The sequence below is a fragment of the Euleptes europaea genome, chromosome 15 (assembly GCF_029931775.1).
Source record: "Euleptes europaea isolate rEulEur1 chromosome 15, rEulEur1.hap1, whole genome shotgun sequence".
NCBI lineage: Eukaryota > Metazoa > Chordata > Lepidosauria > Squamata > Sphaerodactylidae > Euleptes > Euleptes europaea.
The window spans coordinates 48010348-48030461 of NC_079326.1; the positions used below are offsets into that span (position 1 = coordinate 48010348).

A 20114-nucleotide genomic window follows, 5' to 3' on the forward strand; every position below is an offset into this window, starting at 1 on the left:
TCAAGACTGGAGGGGTGGCTGACTTGGCTGGCTTGTGGGCTGAATAAGAACTCTCAAGGGGCCAGATCTGGCCCACGGGCCTTATGTTTGACACCCCTGATGTAGAGCTTTCCTAATGGATGCAAAACTTTGGAGAAATGATACCGACGAAACAATGGGAACTGCTATGGGCTAAAGAGATAAAAATTTACATCTTCCAATCCATTAGAGAAAATTGGAACAAGATGTTTTATAGATGGTATTTATCTCCAAAAGATCTTCAAAAAAGGTATAAAGCAAATCAAGCTAACTGTTTAGATACAGCAGGAACTTTCTTTCACCAGTGGTGGACCTGTACTAAAAGCCAAAGGTATTGGCAGAAAATTCACAGAGAAATCCAGGCAATATTGCGAGTAAATTTCGAATTAGAACCTAAATATATGTTGTTGGGCATAACCGCCCCCCCAAAGGGAATTCTGTTAACAAAGAACTTGATCAATAATCAACTTCGGCTGCCAGAATTGTTTATGCCAGATAGTGGAAATCCAACACAATACCAGCTACTACAGAATGGAGCAGTAAACTCTTTGATTTTTGCATTAATGGCCAGACTAACTCACCTATTAAAAATGAACTCAATGGACGAATTTACGGGAAAATGGCAACCCTTATATGACCATTACTTGCATGCCATGAATATTTACTAGAAATAAGAAGTTTAGAGAACTATTCTACAAACTACTCAGCGAGCGTCTATAACAATGGCTGTGTGTTTAAGACAACTGATATTATTTTGATTTGACGATAGATTAGACTGTGTAATGCTCGGAAGCAGAAATAGATTTGATTTCTTTTTTTCTTCCTTCCCCTCATTTCCCTTCTTATTTTCTGGATCCCTTTATAAAAATTAATAAAATATACTTTAAAAAAGATGTAGAGCTTCCCTGATGGAAGAAAAGGTATTTCCCCCCCTAAGCAAATCATTTTTTCAGCGGTGTCTTGTGCCTCCAGTGAGGCATGCCATGATAAGCTAGCAAAGTGGTCGGCTGCCTTTCCGCATCAGCATATGGCGCTGCTCATGGTGTGTGTTTTGGAAGCAGCGAGGGAGATATCCAAGGCAGCCCCACAGGGGGTTGAGAGAGAGTCTCCGGAGTACCTCCAATACCACTTAAATCAATTTGGTTATTAGCTTTCGCACGGCATTTCTCTTGAAATGCTCCATGCGCCAAGGGGCATCTTTGCACACCCTATGAAATATAATCCCCTAAAGCTTATTTTTAATACCAGTGCCATCTCTGCCTCTCCGCAAAACTCACCTCAGCCTCCCTCCCAAGCTCACCTCATTCCCCAATTTTAAGAAGAAGAAGAGTTGGTTTTTATATGCCAACTTTCTCTACCATTTAAGGCGACTCAATCCGGTTTACAATCTCCTTCCCTTCCTCTCCCCACAACAGACACCCTGTGAGGTAGGCGGAGCTGAGAGACTTTGGAGAGAACTGTGACTAGCCTAAAGTCACCCAGCTGCTTCATGTGTAGGAGTGGGGAAACAAACTTGGTCCGCCAGATTAGAGTCCGCCTCCTCTAACCACTGCACCACACTGGCTCTCAGATTAATGGAAATCAGAGCCTCTTTTGCCAGGATTTCCCTTCCGATTTATACAGCACATGTCAAGTGTTCAAAACCTCTCTCAGTATTCTCTTATGGCACTTTCCACCACCACAGCTGTGGTACACACAAGCCAGAATCCTGGAAAATCTAATCATTGGATCATGTGTACACACATGCAGAATATACATACTGGCCCTGTTCAGAAAAACATGGTGACAGAGTGTACTGAGGTCTATGCTTGGTCGTCGGCCTCCTGGTACTAGTTGATATAATTTCCGAAAAGGGCTAGAAATGTAAAGAAAAAATTGATTTCAGATAAGAGATTTGGCGAATGCCCTGAAAGACTGAGAGTGCATGCAGTCTCTCTCTCTCTCTCTTTCTATATAATAAATGGTCTTTTAGACATCATGAAAGTTGTATATAACACTATAAATAATAAATGGTGTAAGACTGCTAAAATTCTGCATGTCTTGCAATATTGTAATCATCTTTCATCAACCTATACAGAAGCTCATTGTGTTAAATTTAAAACAAGAGTTTGAGAAAACTGTTTATATACATATGCTCCGTGCTGGCTGGCGCTTGGGAGGAGAAGGGGGCAGGAACGCTCAGCTCTCTGGACAAGTTGGTGGTAGCTCCTCCCCTTGGACAACAATTTAACTGTGCATTGTCTGAAGAAATACTTCCTTTTATCTGTTTTGATCCTAAACCCCTTGGCCATCATCTGTGGGACTCGCTCAGAGCTCAGCATACAGTGGGGAGGGGGGGGGTGGACCTGAGACTGTGTATCTCTAGGAACTCTGAGAGTCTACCTGGGCCTCAAATGGGAGAACAAATTGGTAGATGATCGCTGGAATTTCAAACTTTATTTTTGTTTGCTATCACAATGTGGATTCTGAAATTCTTGCCGGCGATATAAGCTTTTCAAAATGTTTCAGTTAAAATTTTATTCTGCATAAGAGGCTATACACAAAATAATACCAAATAATGACACACACCCCGCCCCATTCACACATACTACTAACTTCTTGGGAGCTGTTCCCCCATGTGGTGTAACGTCCTACTTTCAATCCAGTCATAATCTTGTTTAGTGAAAGCCGCTCCAATGGCCCTAATAGTTCTGGTATGGTCCGATGAGTCGGTTGTGGTTTAGGCTTATTAGAGATTGTCTATAGAAACATATGAAACTGACTTCTTCCGAGTCAGGCCATAGGTCTCTCAGGTTCTCAGTGGCAGTAAACCAAGGTCTCAAGTAGTTCATTTCGTCTACTACCTGATATTGTTTTTTTACTGGAGATGCTTGTTTTTAACTCTTCATCTACTACCTGATATTGTTTTTAACTGGAGATGCCCAGGATCGAACCTGGGATGTTATACGTGCAAAGCAAATGCTCTGCCATTGAGCCACAACCCCCTTCGTTGGCCTCCCTCACCGTCTTTCTAATAATTTCTCCATATCTTTGAAGTTGTTCTTGATTGTCAAGTTGTAAAACCGCAAGTTGAATTCATCTTTGATTACGTCTAATATGTCCTATACGTCTTAGATGCAAATTCTGCAATTCACAGCAAAATCACAGGCAGGGACATTTTTCAATAGAACAACAAAAAAGGGGGGGGGGAACTCAACCAAATATGTAGGGAGAGCTTCAACGGTTGAGCTACAAACTATACACTATAACAAAATAATTACATTTATTGCAAGATGTCCAGGTTGATGTACAAACATCTGGAAGCATTGTTAATTCTGTGTCAGATTGTGTGAGCGGCTGTCCATGAGGCAAGGCCCATGATTTGGGTTAAGAGTTTACATCAAGCTGGATGTGTTTTTTAACTTTCTGTATTTATGACCACTGAGGAAGGCCTGTTCTGGCCAAAACACATATGGTCTAGCATTGGTCATTTACATTGATTGTATATCAACTGGGTATAAGAATTTTATAACTGATATTTTAATATGTCGCCTGTATTCCAGGCCCTGTGTTTATAATGATTTTATCGTGTGCACCTTGTAATAAATGCAATTATTTTGCCATAGGGAAATTTTTCAGCCTGTTGACAATGTTCTTATGCAGTCTGAAAGATCGTGTAGTGTTCAACCCCAGTTTGACTTCCTTGTTTACTTTTTCAGGTGTTTTTCAAGGTCTGATCACCTGGCCCTCCATATGAAGAGACACATCTAAGCACCTGAGATGGCTCAACGTGGCCCAGATGCAGTCAAGACCTAAGCATCCTGGGGGAAAGGGTTAGAATGGAGTTCTGCCTTTCAGGAGAAAAGAACTTGATCACATGTAAACCTCTGTACACACAACCGTGCACTAAATGCTGTCAACTATACTCAACGATGGACATCCATTCCTTGCGCCTTGCCCCTCTGGAAGGCAGAAGACACGTGAGAGAAGATGGGCTCCAGGGAAGTCAGTAAGACAACGGTGGCTTACAGCACTTCGGCAGCCAGGAATTTGTATTCCCTGTTTATTGCCAATGGAAATAAAAGGATATGGAAGCTGATTTCCTGCAAGCGGACAGGAGTAGAATGAGCTTATGTCACTTGCTTCTCAATGAAGCTTGATCGAAGGAAAACTAATTTTGGAGTTGCATATTTGTAGCACTAACTTTTCTTTTTAAATAGATTTTGGAGGGAAAAATAATGACCTAGAAAAACCAAATCCTAGTTTGGTAGCCAAAATGTTAACGTCTTGGTTCCTTTCTGGCTCTTTTTTGTTTTGAGATTCCCTTACGGACAACGACACATCAAGACTCTTCACAAACACTTTGATATGCTCCAGTTTGAGTCCTTCTTCATAGAACTGAGCTGTCAAAATACTTTTATGTCAATACCTGATGGCCTTAATTGGCAAGTAGACTATATGGAGTGACATGTCAGGGTGCACCAACCACCTTTCTTTCTTGAACTGGTGTAGACTTTGTCAACCATTGGTTTTCTTTTCTTTGGTTCCTTCCGTTTTGATATTTCGATTATAAAGTATCATGCGCATTTGGGGACTGCAAAAACTGCTGACGTGGTTTCACAGTGGTTGGCCAGCAAATGTCTCCTGAGCAATGCCACAGTATACCACCAGATTTGCCATAGTTCAGACTTCCTCTTTAATTGCCTATTGAAAACTTGGAGGGAGGGGGAAGCTTGTTTGGAAGCTTGAACCTTTTTTCTCCATGTTCTGCAGAACTCATTTCCTCACCTGGATATCTGTCTTGGATTCTATCACTCAGGCGTGACTTCAGGTTTTCCTTCTGCACCACAGTGGGGGGAGGGGGGAACGCATGTTTGTTGCAACTAATAACGATTGGTTAGCAACTTTGGTCGCTTGTTCTTGCTAGCCCTTTTTTTACCCCAGTCAAATGTCTGGTAACTTATTTGTGTGGCACCTGCAAAAGATAGATTTTTGGGTCAAGCAGATCAGTAGAAATACGTAATCATCTTGAGTGGGAAAAACGAGAATCTCTTTTGATTAAAAGGACAGAACCTATTGAGGTTCTCCTTTCCCATTCATCAAGATGATGATAACTTTCCCATTCTCGTAACATTGTACGGTTGACTGAAAGGGATTGGCTTTTTTGGTGAGTCCTGACTTCCTTCCAAATGATAAGTGTAAGTGAGCATTATTAACGGATAACATCTGGGTTCAATTTGATCAGCGGTCATGTTATCGTAGGGGCTAATGGAAGGATCAGGCTCATTTTTTTGAATCTTGTAGATACTTTGATGGTAGTGACTCTGAGTGGATTAATTTCCCTATACTTTACACACACACACACACACACACAGAAACATTCTATATATACATGATGTCTCTTTCTGCCTAGTTGGAGCTGGCACGAAATCCAAAGACTCCCTTTTCAAACTGTCTCTCATGCAGGTGGAGAGTTAGTCATTGGGAATGATTGTGTACAGTGAATAAAGTGGGACCATCGCTCTGAGATGCACTGAATGAAACAAAACGTGACTCTTCCTGGGCTGCTGCTCTTCCGCCCCCTCAACTAGCTCACTGCCCTTCTTTTTGACTGTTTTTCGACTCGCCGACTGTTCAGTAATTTCCTAATTTATGTTTAGGATGCAAAAACTTTACACAAACTCTTTTTTTGATACCGAATATCTGAAGCTGTATAATGTAAGTGCAGACACAGGGATTCTTAGCACTCGGGCCGTCTTTTGGCTCCCGCCCCCTCCTGCCCACCCACCCCCAACATTTGTGTTCACCAAAATACCGAGTTTTCAAAATAATGCTCTTTTTGGGATCACAGTTCCTGCACACACTGTGACTGTCAGTGGTTGTTTGGCCTTTACAATAAATAGCAAGGTCTGGCCTTTAACAATGAGATGAGAAATGGACCAAAATCTAACCATCTCTTGCATGAGGGTGATTTAATATTAACATTGAAAGATGAAGGAGAGATCTACGTTTTTATTCCAAAGATTTATGGTTAACCATGATTTTTTTTAAAAAAGATACTGGAGCTGTGCTTGCTGACAATCTTATAGTTCTTAATATCTGTGTTTGCATATTTTCTATTCCACCCAGGGGTTCAATGGGGCTTTTGACAGCTGTGTAGTTTGGCATTTGAATATGATACGGCAATTTCAGGATATCAACAGTCCCATCCTAAGCAGAGTTACACCCTTATAAGTCCACTAAAGTCAATGGGCTTAAAAAGGGGTAAGACTGCCAGTCAAGTGGCTGGCACCTGGCAGGAGCTGGGGGACAGGGACATAGGGGGGGGGGCATTGTCATAGAGTTTCCAGCAATTCCTAGAGTGGTGCAACATCACTTCCAGGGTTTCCCAGGAAGTGATGCAATACCATTGCACCAATGTTGATTTTTTTCTTCATTTTTCCCTGCCGGCCTCCTGAGTGATGGCAGGGGTCAGAGGCTGAAAGCCTGAAATTGGCCACTGAAAACAGGAGCATGGCGACCCTAGGAAGGGGTCACTCTGCTTAGGATTGCACTGCAACTGAGGGAGATCACAGAACATCCAGGCAGGACACTAGTTGAGAAAAATCTATACTGTCGAAGAGATTCTTTTTGTAACAACCTACATTATATGTGAACATATCTGTCATGACAATAGTTACTCGGGTATCAGTATCCATGGGGTGTCATCACCCAAACTGTTGTGAAATGCTTGTGCCTCTAGAATTCATAGTGAATCATGTACAAGAGTCAGTGGCGATTTAATATGAGCCCGTATTTTAAATAATTGAAAGTGGCAGGAAAGACGAGGGGGAGCAAATGAAACGAAAGGAACAATTGGTTCTTGTAGGTTATCCGGGCTGTGTAACCGTGGTCTTGGAATTTTCTTTCCTGACGTTTCGCCAGCAACTGTGGCAGGCATCTTCAGAGTAGTAACACTGAAGGACAGTGTCTCTCTGTTACTACTCTGAAGATGCCTGCCACAGTTGCTGGCGAAACGTCAGGAAAGAAAATTCCAAGACCACGGTTACACAGCCCGGATAACCTACAAGAACCAATGAACTCTGACCGTGAAAGCCTTCGACAATATTTAGAAAGGAACAATGTTGACTTACCTCCCGTTGATGTTTGTGGTCTTGCTAACATTGTGGTCTTGTTAACAGCCAAATGTGAAGTCTTCAGTACTCTTCCAATTGCTTGCTCATCCTAGCCAATTTGTAGCGAACATTTTCGTATCGCTTTCCCCTTTGTTGTTCCTAGTAGGCCCGAACCAAAGAATTCGTCTCCAAGGCCCTACAAGGGTAGATTGGATTCTGGATCATCACTTTAGCCTCTAAAGTGATTTGGCCCTCTCTGTAACAGCTTTCCAGTGTTTAGGAGAGGTGACCATGCCCTTTTTTTAAGGACTAAGATCCATTGAAATACATTGGACTTGCTTCCAAGCGCAACCGTCTAGAATCCACCTAGTATAGCGGTGTGCCAGGGAAGTAAGAGGCCCCCATAATTGAACAGTAGAAAGGCGGGGAGAACCCAGCTCCCCTACAGACGAACCTTGCACAGTGAAAGCTGCTAGGTCAGACCTGGACAGGTATGTAGCCATGGCTGACTGGCCAACAGTGCCCCATTGGGGCAACAGTGCCCTATTTCCATGGCAACAGCAACTCATGCTTGGTACTGCAGGCCAGTTGGCTGCCATGTACCTGCACAGTGCTGACCTAACCGCACTCATGTCTTTGCTTCCACCTCACACTCTGCCAACACCACTCATTTCTTCCCCCTTGGTTGACAGTTCCTTTTAGCAGTTTCTAACTTCCCGCTGACCAACTGTCTGGTCACCACCGGGGCTCTAAACCTGCCATTTGAATCCTCCTTACTAAGAAATGAGGCCTATTGAAGTGGGTGGGAGATCTGACTTACAAATAAACACGGTTAGAGTTGCTTCGGACAGTGTCCTCAAAAACCATCCTCGTGTGTTGGGATTTTGATTTGCCCTTCTATAAATTAAATTACCTGCTTTTTGAGGGGCTTCTTTTGTCATATCGCAATGAAGACTGAAGAAAGTGAAAGAGAAATGTGTAAATAGTTGAAGAATTTCCCAGACTTGTTCTATTTCCTCCTGCCTTCATTATCCCATGCAAACTGGATTTTTTAGAAAAAAGAATTTCAGGGCAGGAACAGCCAACTTCTTCAGCATAGGTGAAGGGCTTTCCCTAGACAAATTCCTTGGAAGCCAAAGGCCAGCCCTCAGCTGTGAAGTCATCCAGACAGGCATTTTAAAAAAAAAATTCCAGGAACAATTGGATGGGTGGAGGTTTATACTGAAAACCCTTCATTTATGTCAAGAATTTATAACCTGCTTTAATATGATCAGAAGCAGACGTTAAGTTTTAATACTTTATCTGCAATTGATGCTTTTGAATTTTGGAAATCAAGGCTAGGATACTTTGGGGAGGGGGGGGGGAACTAACAAAAGCGTTTTAATTAGATTTTTCATTTGAGCGTACTGCCAGAGCTTAGGTTCTCTACTTTCTTCCTGAGTGTGCGTGCTCAAGCAAATGTTTGCGCACGCAGACGTATCTCAGTCAGTGAAACAAAATCATATCCCCTCACAGATGAAACTTAGCTCCAACTATTTCCAACGTTTCAACCAACAGTGCCTCTTTCTGCCTGGCTTGGTGAGGGTACCAATAGCTACCACTGGATTTTAGAAATAGTGTCAGCTTACATAGGAAAGGGTTTTTGTTTTGTTTTTTTGGCCTGTGGCGGAATAAATATTTGCCGTGTACTATGAGCGAATAGCTTGCAAAGTCTGGAGAGAAAGTGGGTCAGAGGAGTACTCTTGACAGTGAAATCACACAGTGAGGGATGTCTTTTTTTAATCCTTTATCTTTTGAGCTGTAGTGGGCAGATTGAACAGTAAACACACACAGTTCCTTGGAACATCAAATTTTGATTCCTCTGTGACGGACTGTTACTTGGATAAATGGCGTTAAGTGATTTGTGAGGTCCATCTAGAAGGAGAGTTTAAATTTCTTTCCTCTTTTGTAACATTGTGCTTTCATTTACTATGTTGTTGTTATCTGTTACGGCCCGTGGCCAAGCAAACAACCTGTTCTCCGAAAGGCCGCTTGGCTGGATCAGATGACATTCAATTTATATAGGCAGATAGATATACTTTTCCGTTGTATTAATCCTGCATGTCCTTTCTCTGTTTCTCATGCATTTTAAAGCTCAGCATCTGCTGATTCCCGAAAGCCAAATTCCTAAGACTAGTTCCAAACACTACTTTGCTATCGAGGCTTTGCTATATGATAGAAATTACATGAGTGGGTTTTTGGCTCCCCCTTCCCCAAAGCCTACAGCCTTCATCAAAACTCATGCAAAGCTGCTCTCTTCTAACAAACCACCCTTAGAGCAGCTTGATTTGAGTCCAGTAGCATCTTAGAGACCAAGAAAATTTTCAGGGTACAAGCTTTCACAAGTCAAAGCTTCCTTCATCGGGCTATTTCAAACATAGCTGTTCTACTGCAGACCAATGTGGCTGACCCTCTGAAATCACCCTTAAAAGACTTCCGGCATGCATCATCAGCAAATGAAGACTATGGCTAGAGGCGTGTTTTTATCAGAGTTGAAGGACAATTTAGTAGCGTCGCCGATGGGATTTGCACTCATTTCTGTTCTCACGGGTAAATAGGGGTTTTCAGGTTCGGAAAACCCTCCAGACCTCGACAAAATGCGTTCGACCTGAGACAACTGTGAGACGGTGGGAAATATTTGTGCTCACAGTGGAGGACTGAAAGTCTGAAAAAGACTTTGCCGGCTGGGATCCTACCAAATGGTGGGAAAAGTTGCTTCCCTGTAACATGCTTGTGCCTGCTTGTACTTTCAGGCTTTCACAAGCACTTCTTTGAAGATCGCTCCGGGTGGGTAGCCGTGCTGGTCCGCCATAGGAGAGCAAGTTTCGATTCTTGCTCGAATCTTCGTCCCTCCTGACGAAGGGAGCTTTGTCTTTCAAAAGCTTATACCCCAGAACTCTTGTTGGTCTTTAACATGCTTCTGGACTCGAATCTTGCACAAGTACTTCTGTTGACTACCGTACAAAACCTGGAAAATGGAAAAACGATTTGCACCTAGCAATAGAGAATGCAGAGCCCCTTGCAGCAGGCCAAGTGGTCGGGATAGAGCCAGTTATATCTTTAAGCCTGCAAAGACAAGTGTGGGAAAAGCTCCTTGGCTCAGACGATAAGGTCCATTTGGCTGCCCAAAGGACCCATCAGGTGGCCGCTTTGCCTGTTGTTCTGTCGGAGTTGAGGCAGGCGCGATCAGGTTTTTCAGGTGTGTCGTCTGGCCCTGAACAGGCTTCAGAACATTTTAGTGAGCCTTTAGTGATAAACGAAAGCTGAGTAAAAATAGCCAAAGCCAGCATGGGCACTTGGTGAGCCCAGATCTCCATGCGCAAGCCAGTGACAAGGTTTCAATCAAGGAAAATGAAATCCAGGACAGGGCTGGTCCCAAGAGCTTTTGGTGACCCCCACCTGCCTAGGTGCCCCCCTGGTCCAACCTGGGTACAGCCCCCACTGGCCAGCCTGGGCTTTCCCCAAGCTACCAGCTGGCATGAAGCAGCTGTGCCAGCATCCCTGGGCAGGCCAGCATCCCTGGGCAGGCACGTTTTGAGCCAGGCAAACAGCCTGAGCAGATGTCCCCAGAGCTGCGGCTCGGGCATGCATACCCTGAGCCACCAGCCAGTCTGGTGACCCAAGGGGGCAGTGCCAGGGCACTACAGGGCTGCTTCTGGTGCTCTATATAATAGCCTAGGGTTGCCCCAATCCAGGATCACTGTTTGCTTCAGTCCTAAGAGCTGTGAGAATGCTTGGAGAGCATCCCCTCAACCTTGCCACTTTCCTTGTTATATAGATGGTAGGCAGTTGGAAGGAAGAGCTGGGTATGGTTAGCCTGAAGAGGATAAGACTGAGAGGTGATATGATAACTATCTTCAAGTACCTGAAGGACTGTCATATAGAGGATGGTGACGAATTGTTTTCTGTTGCCCCAGAAGGTCGGACCAGAACCAACGGGTTGAAATTAAATCAAAAGAGTTTCCGTGTAGACATTAGGAAGAATTTTCTAACAGTTAGAGCGGTTCCTCAGTGGAACAGGCTTCCTCGGGAGGTGGTGAGCTCTCCTTCCCTGGAGGTTTTTAAGCAGAGGCTAGATGGCCATCTGTCAGCAATGCTGATTCTATGACCTTAGGCAGTTCATGGGAGGGAGGGCATCTTGGCCATCTTCTGGGCATGGGGTAGGGGTCACTGGGTGTGTGTGTGAGGGGGAGGTAGTTGTGAATTTCCTGCATTGTACAGGGGGTTGGACTAGATGACACTGGTGGTCCTTTCCAACTCTATGGTTTTATGAAGAGAGTCCCTGCGTTGAGTACTCTTTCTCCCTAACACAACGAAGGAACTCAAATATGTAGGAATGGGTGTCCAGCTTTCTGCTGCATGTGTTGGATGTCAGGATTGGGGCCAAAACAGAACACAGAGCGAGGCTACTAGATGCAAGGTCTGTGTCTTCCCTTAAAGCGTCTTGTATTTGCAGTGCGCATGACCCATGCACGGATAACCACTTTCTGGAACAGAGCAACCATGTTTCAATATTGGTTGGCTTTGCCTTTCCTCCTTTGAAACAGGAGTGAATGTAGAGGAAAGGGTGGTTTCAGGAGCTGGGTAGGCAAAATTGCTCCTCCTGGAATGTCTTCCTGCCTCTGAGCTGTTGAAAAATAGCGATAAAAGGGGGGAAAAGCACCATATCAGGATCAGAAATTTGGGTATTCATCTGTTATTTCTCATGGAAGCAAAAGTTTGGCTTACCACGAGTCTTGTAATAACCCAAGTCCTTTTTTATTCTAAAGGCATACACAATATTTTTTCCAGTGTTCATTGCTTTTTTAAAAAGAAATACAAACCACCCTTTTAAACAACAAATGGCGCTTAAAGGAGTTTAATTTTTGCACTACAACTTCCCTTGTTTTGCTAGATGTGTCTGCCCGAGTGCATTTGGAGAAATCTTCAGTCACATTCTCTCAGGCCTTCTCTGGTATTTCTAGTATATCACAGAAGTACCCAATCTTGTAGCCCTCAGTTCTGCCTTTCTTTGGTTGACATTTTATTTTTTTTAAGCTTTTTTATATATAAATATATATGAATATATTACTTTGTCAATTTTTTTGGCTGTACAAAAGTCTTAAGATTTAAAAAAATATTATTTGTATTATATGATGGTGGTATGTTAATGTTACAAGATTATTAATGAAGAAGAAGATTTATTTTTGTTACTGGTCTGTTTCATAATTCTTTTTTAAATTGGTATATTGTAAGATATCTATGCAAAAAAAAAAGTTATGTGACGCATTTTTATTTAAGAATGTAATATGTGTAATAAAAAGTAGAATGTGTTTGGCCTGAAAGCTGTTCAAGGTGTGTTGGATATTGTTTTCGTCCGGGGGAAGGGGTCAAAAAGAAAATTCCTGTGAGAATGAAGGTCTAGCTAATATTTGTTACTTTATTTATGCCCAGCTTTTCTCCACAACAGGTACCCAAAGCAGCTTACAACATCATTCTCCGTTATCCTCACAACCAGCAACCCTGTGAGGTAAGTTAGGCTGAAAGTGACTGGCCTAAATTCACTCATGGCAGAGGAAGAATGAATATCAGAGGGGTTATTTAATATTTTAGTCAATCCAGAATTTCTGTATGGAGTATGATCTCATCTGAATTCAGGAGTCAACTGATTCCTGCAGGCCTCCTATCTCAGAAAAATGGCTCATAGGGTTGCTGGAGGGGGTATGCCAGCCTCCAGGTGGGACCCTCTGATCCCCCAGAATTACAGCTCATCTCCAGACTACAGAGATCAGTTTCCCTGGAGAAAACGGATGCTTTGGAGGGTGGACTCTGTGACATTGTACCCCACTGAGGTACATGTCCTCCCCAGGCTTCATCCCCAAACCTCCAGGAGTTTCCCAACCTGGATCTGGCATCCTTACCCCCCATCCCCCACTTGTGGCCGGGGGGACCTGGAAACCCTACACTGGAGAAAGGTGAGGATTAACACACCTTGGCACTGTTTTATGAGCAAGATAGGATTTAGCAATTGCTTAAACAGAAAAGTAGATATCTCACAAATCACATACATCTGTCACAAATGAACGCTGTTTCAAAAACATCTGACCCTTCGATTTTCATCTAAGTAGTCCTTAGTGACTTTAGTAGGTACCGAACAGTTTGGATCAGCAGAGTCTTTGCACATGCACAGTTTTGCAAAATTCTATGCAGACCAGTTTGGCAGGCATTTATGTCTTTGGGGCGCAAATCAGTTCAGGCGACTGCCTCACATCTGATCAGCACCTTCGAACATGGTAAGTTCAGCTGCCAAATGTGTTGATGGTGAAATTCAAAGCATCCCTAGACTTATGCTGTCATTGTGGTGGGGTGACGTCACTTCTGGTTTTGCACTGGAAGTGACATGAATCGTTTCAATGCTGAGGCTCAGAAATACCTAGAGATGTGAGGGTGGAGCCAGGGAGAGTGAGGTTTAGGGAGGGGAGGGACCTCGGTAGGGTATAATACCATGCAGTCCACCTTCCAAAGCAGCTGTTTTCTCCAGGAGAAGTGGAATAAATGTTTTAAATAAATAAATAAATAAATAAATAAATAATCCATGTAGTCTGGAGATCAGCTGTAATTCCAGGAGATCTTCATCCTCCACCTAGAGTTGGTAACCCTAGCCAGCATCCTGAGTGAGCTAGTCATCAAACGTGTTTATATGTGCCTCCAAGCACAATAGATGCATGTAGGAATTATCCTAGGTCCAAAGACAAATGAGCAAATTGGCCCTTTAAGGTGGGTGGGGGTGGCATGCTTCTTTATGGAAATCTCAACCAAGAGGTACAATATGTTGCGTTGGATCCAACCAGCTTTTCTGCTGGAGAAAAAGGGAAGAGGGGTTTGCCCATAGACCACCAAAAAGGCAATGCAGGGGATCATGACATCTGCATACACAAAAGACATGTAGCACAGAGGCTACAGTAAGGAGGGTAGTTATCTGAGATGGAATGAAAAAACTGAGTGGATCTAATCCATTGGCTTGTATCTGCTCAGCAGAGTTTGAAGTCTTTCTCTGACAGAAGCAATATGACCATCCAAAAGGGGCTCCTTAGGTGGAAGGAAGGCTCAACTGTTGTTGAGCAGAGCGGTAGTATACATGTTATTGGGATCTCTGAAGCGTGTAGAATACCCATCAAGTCTCTTCAGTAGTCCACCTCACCACTGTCTTTTCCATGTGAGACTTCAATCGTGGCAATTCGGAGAGGCCCAGTCCTGGGAACAAGGTGTGTGATAACACCAGCACGCCATGTTCCCTCAGCCCTCAAACAAGAGAGCAAAGCATTTTGAGGAGTCAAGCTAGAATCACATGCCCCAGCCTGATCTACTGCTAATCAGGACACTTCTCTGATGACTAGTAGGGGTGCCAGCTCCAAATTGGGAAATACCTGGAGATATGGGGGGTGGAGCCTGAGGAAGGTGGGGGTTGGGGAGGGGAGGGGACTTCAATGGGGTATAATGCCATAGAATCCACCTTCCAAAGCAGCTATTTTATCCAGGTGGATTTGATTTCTATTGCCTGGAGATCAGTTGTAATCCCAGAAGATCTCCAACTGCTGGAGGCGGGCAACCCTCTGTGACAACCCTCTGGTGAAAGTGTGTTTCCCTTTTTGGACAGATTGTTATTTACTTCATTTATATCCTCCTTTTCTCCTCAATGGGGGACCGAAAGTGGCTTACGACACCCCCATTCTCCACTGATCATCACAACAACCCTGTGAAGCTAAGTGTGTGTGACTGGCCCAAAGTCACCCAGCAAGCTTCCATGGCAGAGGGGGGAGTTGAACTTGAATCTACCAGATCCTAGTCTAACACTCTTAGGGTTGCCAGGCCCCTCTTCGCCACCAGCAGGAGGTTTTTGGGGCGAAGCCTGAGGAGGGCGGGGTTTGGTGAGGGGAAGGACTTCAATGCCATAGAGTCCAATTGCCAAAGCAGCCATTTTCTCCAAATGAACTGATCTCTGTTGCCTGGGGATCAGTTGTAATAGTGGGAGATCTCCAGCCACCACCTGCAGGTTGACAACGCTAGTATAAACTGGTTTTTTTTTTTTTACAGGGGAAAGCAGAAATTTCCGCTGTGAGAACTGTAAACAAAATAATCTCAATTGTCGGGTTTTCTTACCAACCAAAGTGCTTCCTCTCCTGGGTAGAGATGTTTACGCTTGTATGCTAAGTGCTGTAAAGCTCCCCCCCCCCCCCCCAGTAAATGCCTAATTTCCTGCAATTCTTGAAGAGTACGATCAGGAAGAGAGGCCAGGAAGCTCACTACCAAGACAAGCAGTGATTAAGAGCAGGCTCATTTCCTTCCTTTTCCTCCAGTCCAGTTGGAAAGACTTTATTTTCCAAATGTTCCCATTTTTTTTTTTGAATGGCTAAATCTCTCTCATACACACTACAGTTATGTATGATGTAATCTTTTTGCGCCCACCTATGCAAAAAGAATAGAGATGGTTCTGCCATGGGTCATATTAGTGTAGTGATGCCTACTGTAGCTCCCATGGGCTTAAGGTAGGGTTGCCAGGTCTCTCTTCGCCACTGGCAGGAGGTTTTTTGGGCAGAGCCTGAGGAGGGTGGGGTTTGGGGAGGGGAGGGACTTCAGTGCCATAGAGTCCTCCCCTAACCCTGCCCTCCTCAGGCTCCACTGGTGGCGAAGAGGGACCTGGCAACCCTAGATGAATGGACTCAGTAAAAAAGCCATGCCCCTCTGTTTGCAAGACCTGAGCAAGGCTGTTAATGATAGTGGAGGGTTTGGAGATCATTAGTTCACAGGGTCGCTGTAAGCCTGAAATGACTTGACAGCACTTAACACACACCCAGGGATTGGGATAAACATTCCTGGCTTGTATGCGAAAGCTCCCTAGCATAAAAAGAAAGACCAGTTTCCATTGCTCAAAATCTTGGTGAGTTGCTACCTAACCAGTGGGATGACTTGGAATGAGTCAGCTTCCTACATTGCCATGATCCATTTGTAGAAGCTTTTTCCAACACTGCTCTTCTTCATTATCGTCATGCCCTGAGCACCTGGGGTTGCCAACCTCCAGGTGATGGCTGGAGATCTCCTGCTGTTACAGCTGATCTCCGGGTGACAGAGATCAGTTCCCCTGGAGAAAATGGCTGCTTTGGCAATTGGACTCTATGGCATTGAAGTCCCCCCCGCTCCAAACCCCACCCTCCTCAGGCTCCACCCAAAAATCTCCAGGTATTTCCCGACCCACAGCTGGCAACCCTAGGGCTTCCAACCTCCAAGTAGTAGCTGGAGATCTCCCACCATTACAACTGATTTCCAGCCGATAGAGATCAGTTCCCCTGGAGAAAATGGCCGATTTGGCAATTGGACTCTATGGCATTGAAGTCCCTCCCCTCACCAAACCCCACCCTCCTCAGGCTCCCACCTGTGGTGAAGAGGGACCTGGCAACCCTATGAGCACCACATGCTCGCCTCATTCAGAGGATAACACAAGCGGAAGTTTAACTCTGGTGACTGCATCTGTGTGCAACCATTGCTCCCACGGACTTCAGATGCAAGATCTTCCTGCATTGGCTGTTTCTCATTGCAGTCAAGCTGAGAGGCCAGAGTTCGGACACTTTCCCTAACCAACGAGAATTCCCCGAAGAGTAAGAGAGAGCTTTAACAGCTGAAGTGAAACTCAACAGGAAATTCACTCCATGTGTGAGGTCAGACCTTTCACAGCCTATGAAAATGAGGCGATTCCCTATCCAATGTGCTCTTTCAGTGACCTCGATTCCCACCCCCTCAATTCTTTCGGGACTCTCCTAGCTGCACAGCTTTTTGCTGAGTCTTGATTTCCTTTTTCTCAGAAGATTGGTTACTAAACAATTATTTAAAAGGCTATGGTCCTGTATGTTCTTCTCAGCTGGAATTGTTATTAACCCCATTGTTACTACTCTCTTACAGAGGCAAGAAGGAGGGGCTGTGGCTCAGTGGTGGAGCATCTGCTTGGCATGCAGAAGGTCCCAGGTTCAAACCCCAGCATCTCCAGTTAAAGGGACTTGGCAAGTAGATGATATAAAAGACCCCTGCCTGAGATCCTGGAGAGCTGCTGCCGGTCTGAGTAGACAATACTGACTTTGATGGACTGAGGGTCTGATTCAGTATAAGGCAGCTTCGTGTGTTCAACCCTTCTTTTTTGTGAGGCTGATGGTTGCTTCACACATGACATTTTATCTATAGATGAATGCAACTAGATATAGAAAAAGGCACATTTGTTCACACTATCATTTGTTCACACTATCACACTATCACATCATCCGGTTGAAAATCTTCAGCTGTCCCTTTCCATAATTAAGCTTCTATTAAAGGGACAACTTTTTCTGTCTGCAGGCTTGTTGGCAACCCTAACTTCTCCCCAAATCTGAAGTTGTTTCCTGTTGTCTGGGACCTTCTAAGAGAAGGACTGAGAACCCGCAGACTATTGCTATTTCACACAGGAGCCCTAAATAAGCCTCAGCATTGCCAGAAGTCTCTGGGTGACTGTAGCAGCTCTCAGTTCAGCAACCTGAGCCAATAATTCATTTGCCCTCTTGCTTCTCCTACCAGCTGCTGTAAAACAGAACAAGCAAATTGCTGGAACTCCCCACGCACTGTGAATTCATTATTCCTCTTTGCAGCTGCAAAAAAAAAAAAGGCAAGATGCTGCCAGGTGGGGAATGGTTGGTCCATCGGGTAGCCAGCTCCAGGTTGAGAAATACCTGGAGCTTTTGGGGGTGGAGCCTGAGGAGGGCGGGGTTTGGGGAGGGGAGGGACTTCAAAGGGGTATAATGCCATACATGAAGCTGCCTTCTACTGAATCAGACCCTTGGTCCATCAAAGTCAGTATTGTCTACTCAGACCGGCAGCCACTCTCCAGGGTCTCAGGCAGAGGTCTTTCACACTACCTACTTGCCCGGTCCCTTTAACTGAAGATGCCAGGGATTGAACCTGGGACCTTCTGCATGCCAAACAGATGCTCTACTACAGCCCCTCCCTGTGTGTGTGTGTGTTAAGTGCCATCAATCCGCTTCTAACCTATGGCAACTCTATGAATCAGTGTCCTCCAAAATGTCCTATCATTGACAGCCTTGCTCAGATCTTGCAAACTGGGGGCCGTGGCGATCCACCTTTATAGAGTCATAGAATCCACCTTCCAAAGCGGCCACGTTCTCCAGGGGAACTGATCTCTGTCACCTGGCGATCAGCTGTAATAGCAGGAGATCTTCAGCAACCACCAGGAGGTTAGCAACCCTATTGGTTCAGTAAGAAGTGTGAAAGGACTTACAGGTTGGTTCTTGTAGGTTATCCGGGCTGTGTGACCGTGATCTTGGTATTTTCTTTCCTGACGTTTCGCCAGCAGCTGTGGCAGGCATCTGTCCTTCAGTGTTACTCCTCTGAAGATGCCTGCCACAGCTGCTGGTGAAACGTCAGGAAAGAAAATACCAAGACCACGGTCACACAGCCCGGATAACCTACAAGAACCAATGAACTCTGACCGTGAAAGCCTTCGACTTACAGGTTGCTTTGCAGTTGTTAGAAGCAAGAGCTGCTGCAGTCAACTGGAGGCTTCGGGCAATGCACTTGTGTGTAAATGGGCCTTATAAACTTTGTTTATATACTATAAATCTTACTTTCAAGTATAAAGGAGGAGGAGGTTTTTATATGCTGCCTTTCTCTACCACTTAAGGGAGAATCAAACGGTTTACAATCGCCTTCCCTTCCCCTCCCCACAACAGACACCCTGTGAGGTAGATGGGGCTGAGAGAGTGTGACTGGCCCAAGGCCACCCAGCTGGCTTCATGTGTAGGAGCAGGGAAACCAGCCCAGTTCATCAGATTAGCATCTGCCACTCATGTGGAGGAGTGGGAATCAAACCCGGTTCTCCAGATTAAAGTCCACCGCTCTGACTGGAATTTTGGGTTATAATCTAGCCAAAGTCACACATGTACATCAGACTCTTAAAACCAATGACATTTACAGGTCAGTCCTAAATTTGTTCACTTGGAAGTAAGTCACATGGTGTACTTAAAAAGGTTACCTTCAGCGTGGTGCAGTGGTTAAGAGCGGTGGACTCTAATCTGGAGAACTGGATTTGATTCCCCACTCCTCCAAATGAGCGAAGGACGCTAATCTGGTGAACCGGGTTGGTTTCCCCCACTCCTCTACATGCAGCCTGCTGGGTGACCTTGGGCTAGTCACAGTTACCTCCAAACTCTCTCAGTCCCACCTACCTATGTTGTGGGGCGAGGAAGGGACTGTGATTGTAAATCGCTTTCATAGAATCATAGAGTTGGAAGGGACCACCAGGGTCATCTAGTCCAACCCCCTGCACAATGCAGGAAATTCACAACTACCTCCACCCCCAGTGACCCCCACTACATGCCCAGAAGATGACCAGGATGCGTTCCCTCTCATGATCTGCTTAAGGTTATAGAATCAGCATTGCTGACAGATGGCCATCTAGCCTCTTCTTAAAAACCTCCAGGGAAGGAGAGTTTACCACCTCCTGAGGAAGTCTGATCCACAGAGGAACCGCTCTAACGGTTAGGAAATTCTTCCTAATGTCTAGACAGAAACTCTTTTGATTTAATTTCAACCCATTGGTTCTGGGGCAACAGAAAACAACTCGGCACCATCCTCTAGGTGACAGCCCTTCAAGTACTTGAAGATGGTTATCATATCCCCTCTCAGTCTTTGAGTCTCCTTAAAAAGGTAGAGAAAATCGGGGTATAAAAACCAATTCTTCTTCCTAGAAAGTGAGTTAAGGAGCGCAACTGTCTCCAGATGGTCCCTTAATTGTCCAGGATGAAGTTTGTCCTCGACACTTGAAAAAGTTGATCCTACACTATTAGCAACAGGGTCAAGTGCCTTGAAAAAAGGGTCACCACTGATTAGGCATTTGCTCCACAGAATCCTCAAGGAAACCAAAGGCTCTCTTATCACAAGAGGAGGAAA

The 20114-nt window shown here is 44.7% G+C and overlaps 1 protein-coding gene across 1 annotated transcript in view; it reads left to right on the forward strand.

The window, feature by feature from the left end:
* The window catches only part of KLF7 (KLF transcription factor 7), an 83443-nt gene extending 79458 nt beyond the window's left edge, over positions 1–3985 (forward strand). Inside the window, exon 4 of the mRNA XM_056861428.1 lies at positions 3717–3985. Coding sequence (XP_056717406.1) covers positions 3717–3768 — 52 coding nt within the window. The 3' untranslated portion in view covers positions 3769–3985. The remainder of the gene's footprint in view (positions 1–3716) is intronic.
* The last annotated feature ends 16129 nt before the right edge of the window (positions 3986–20114 follow it).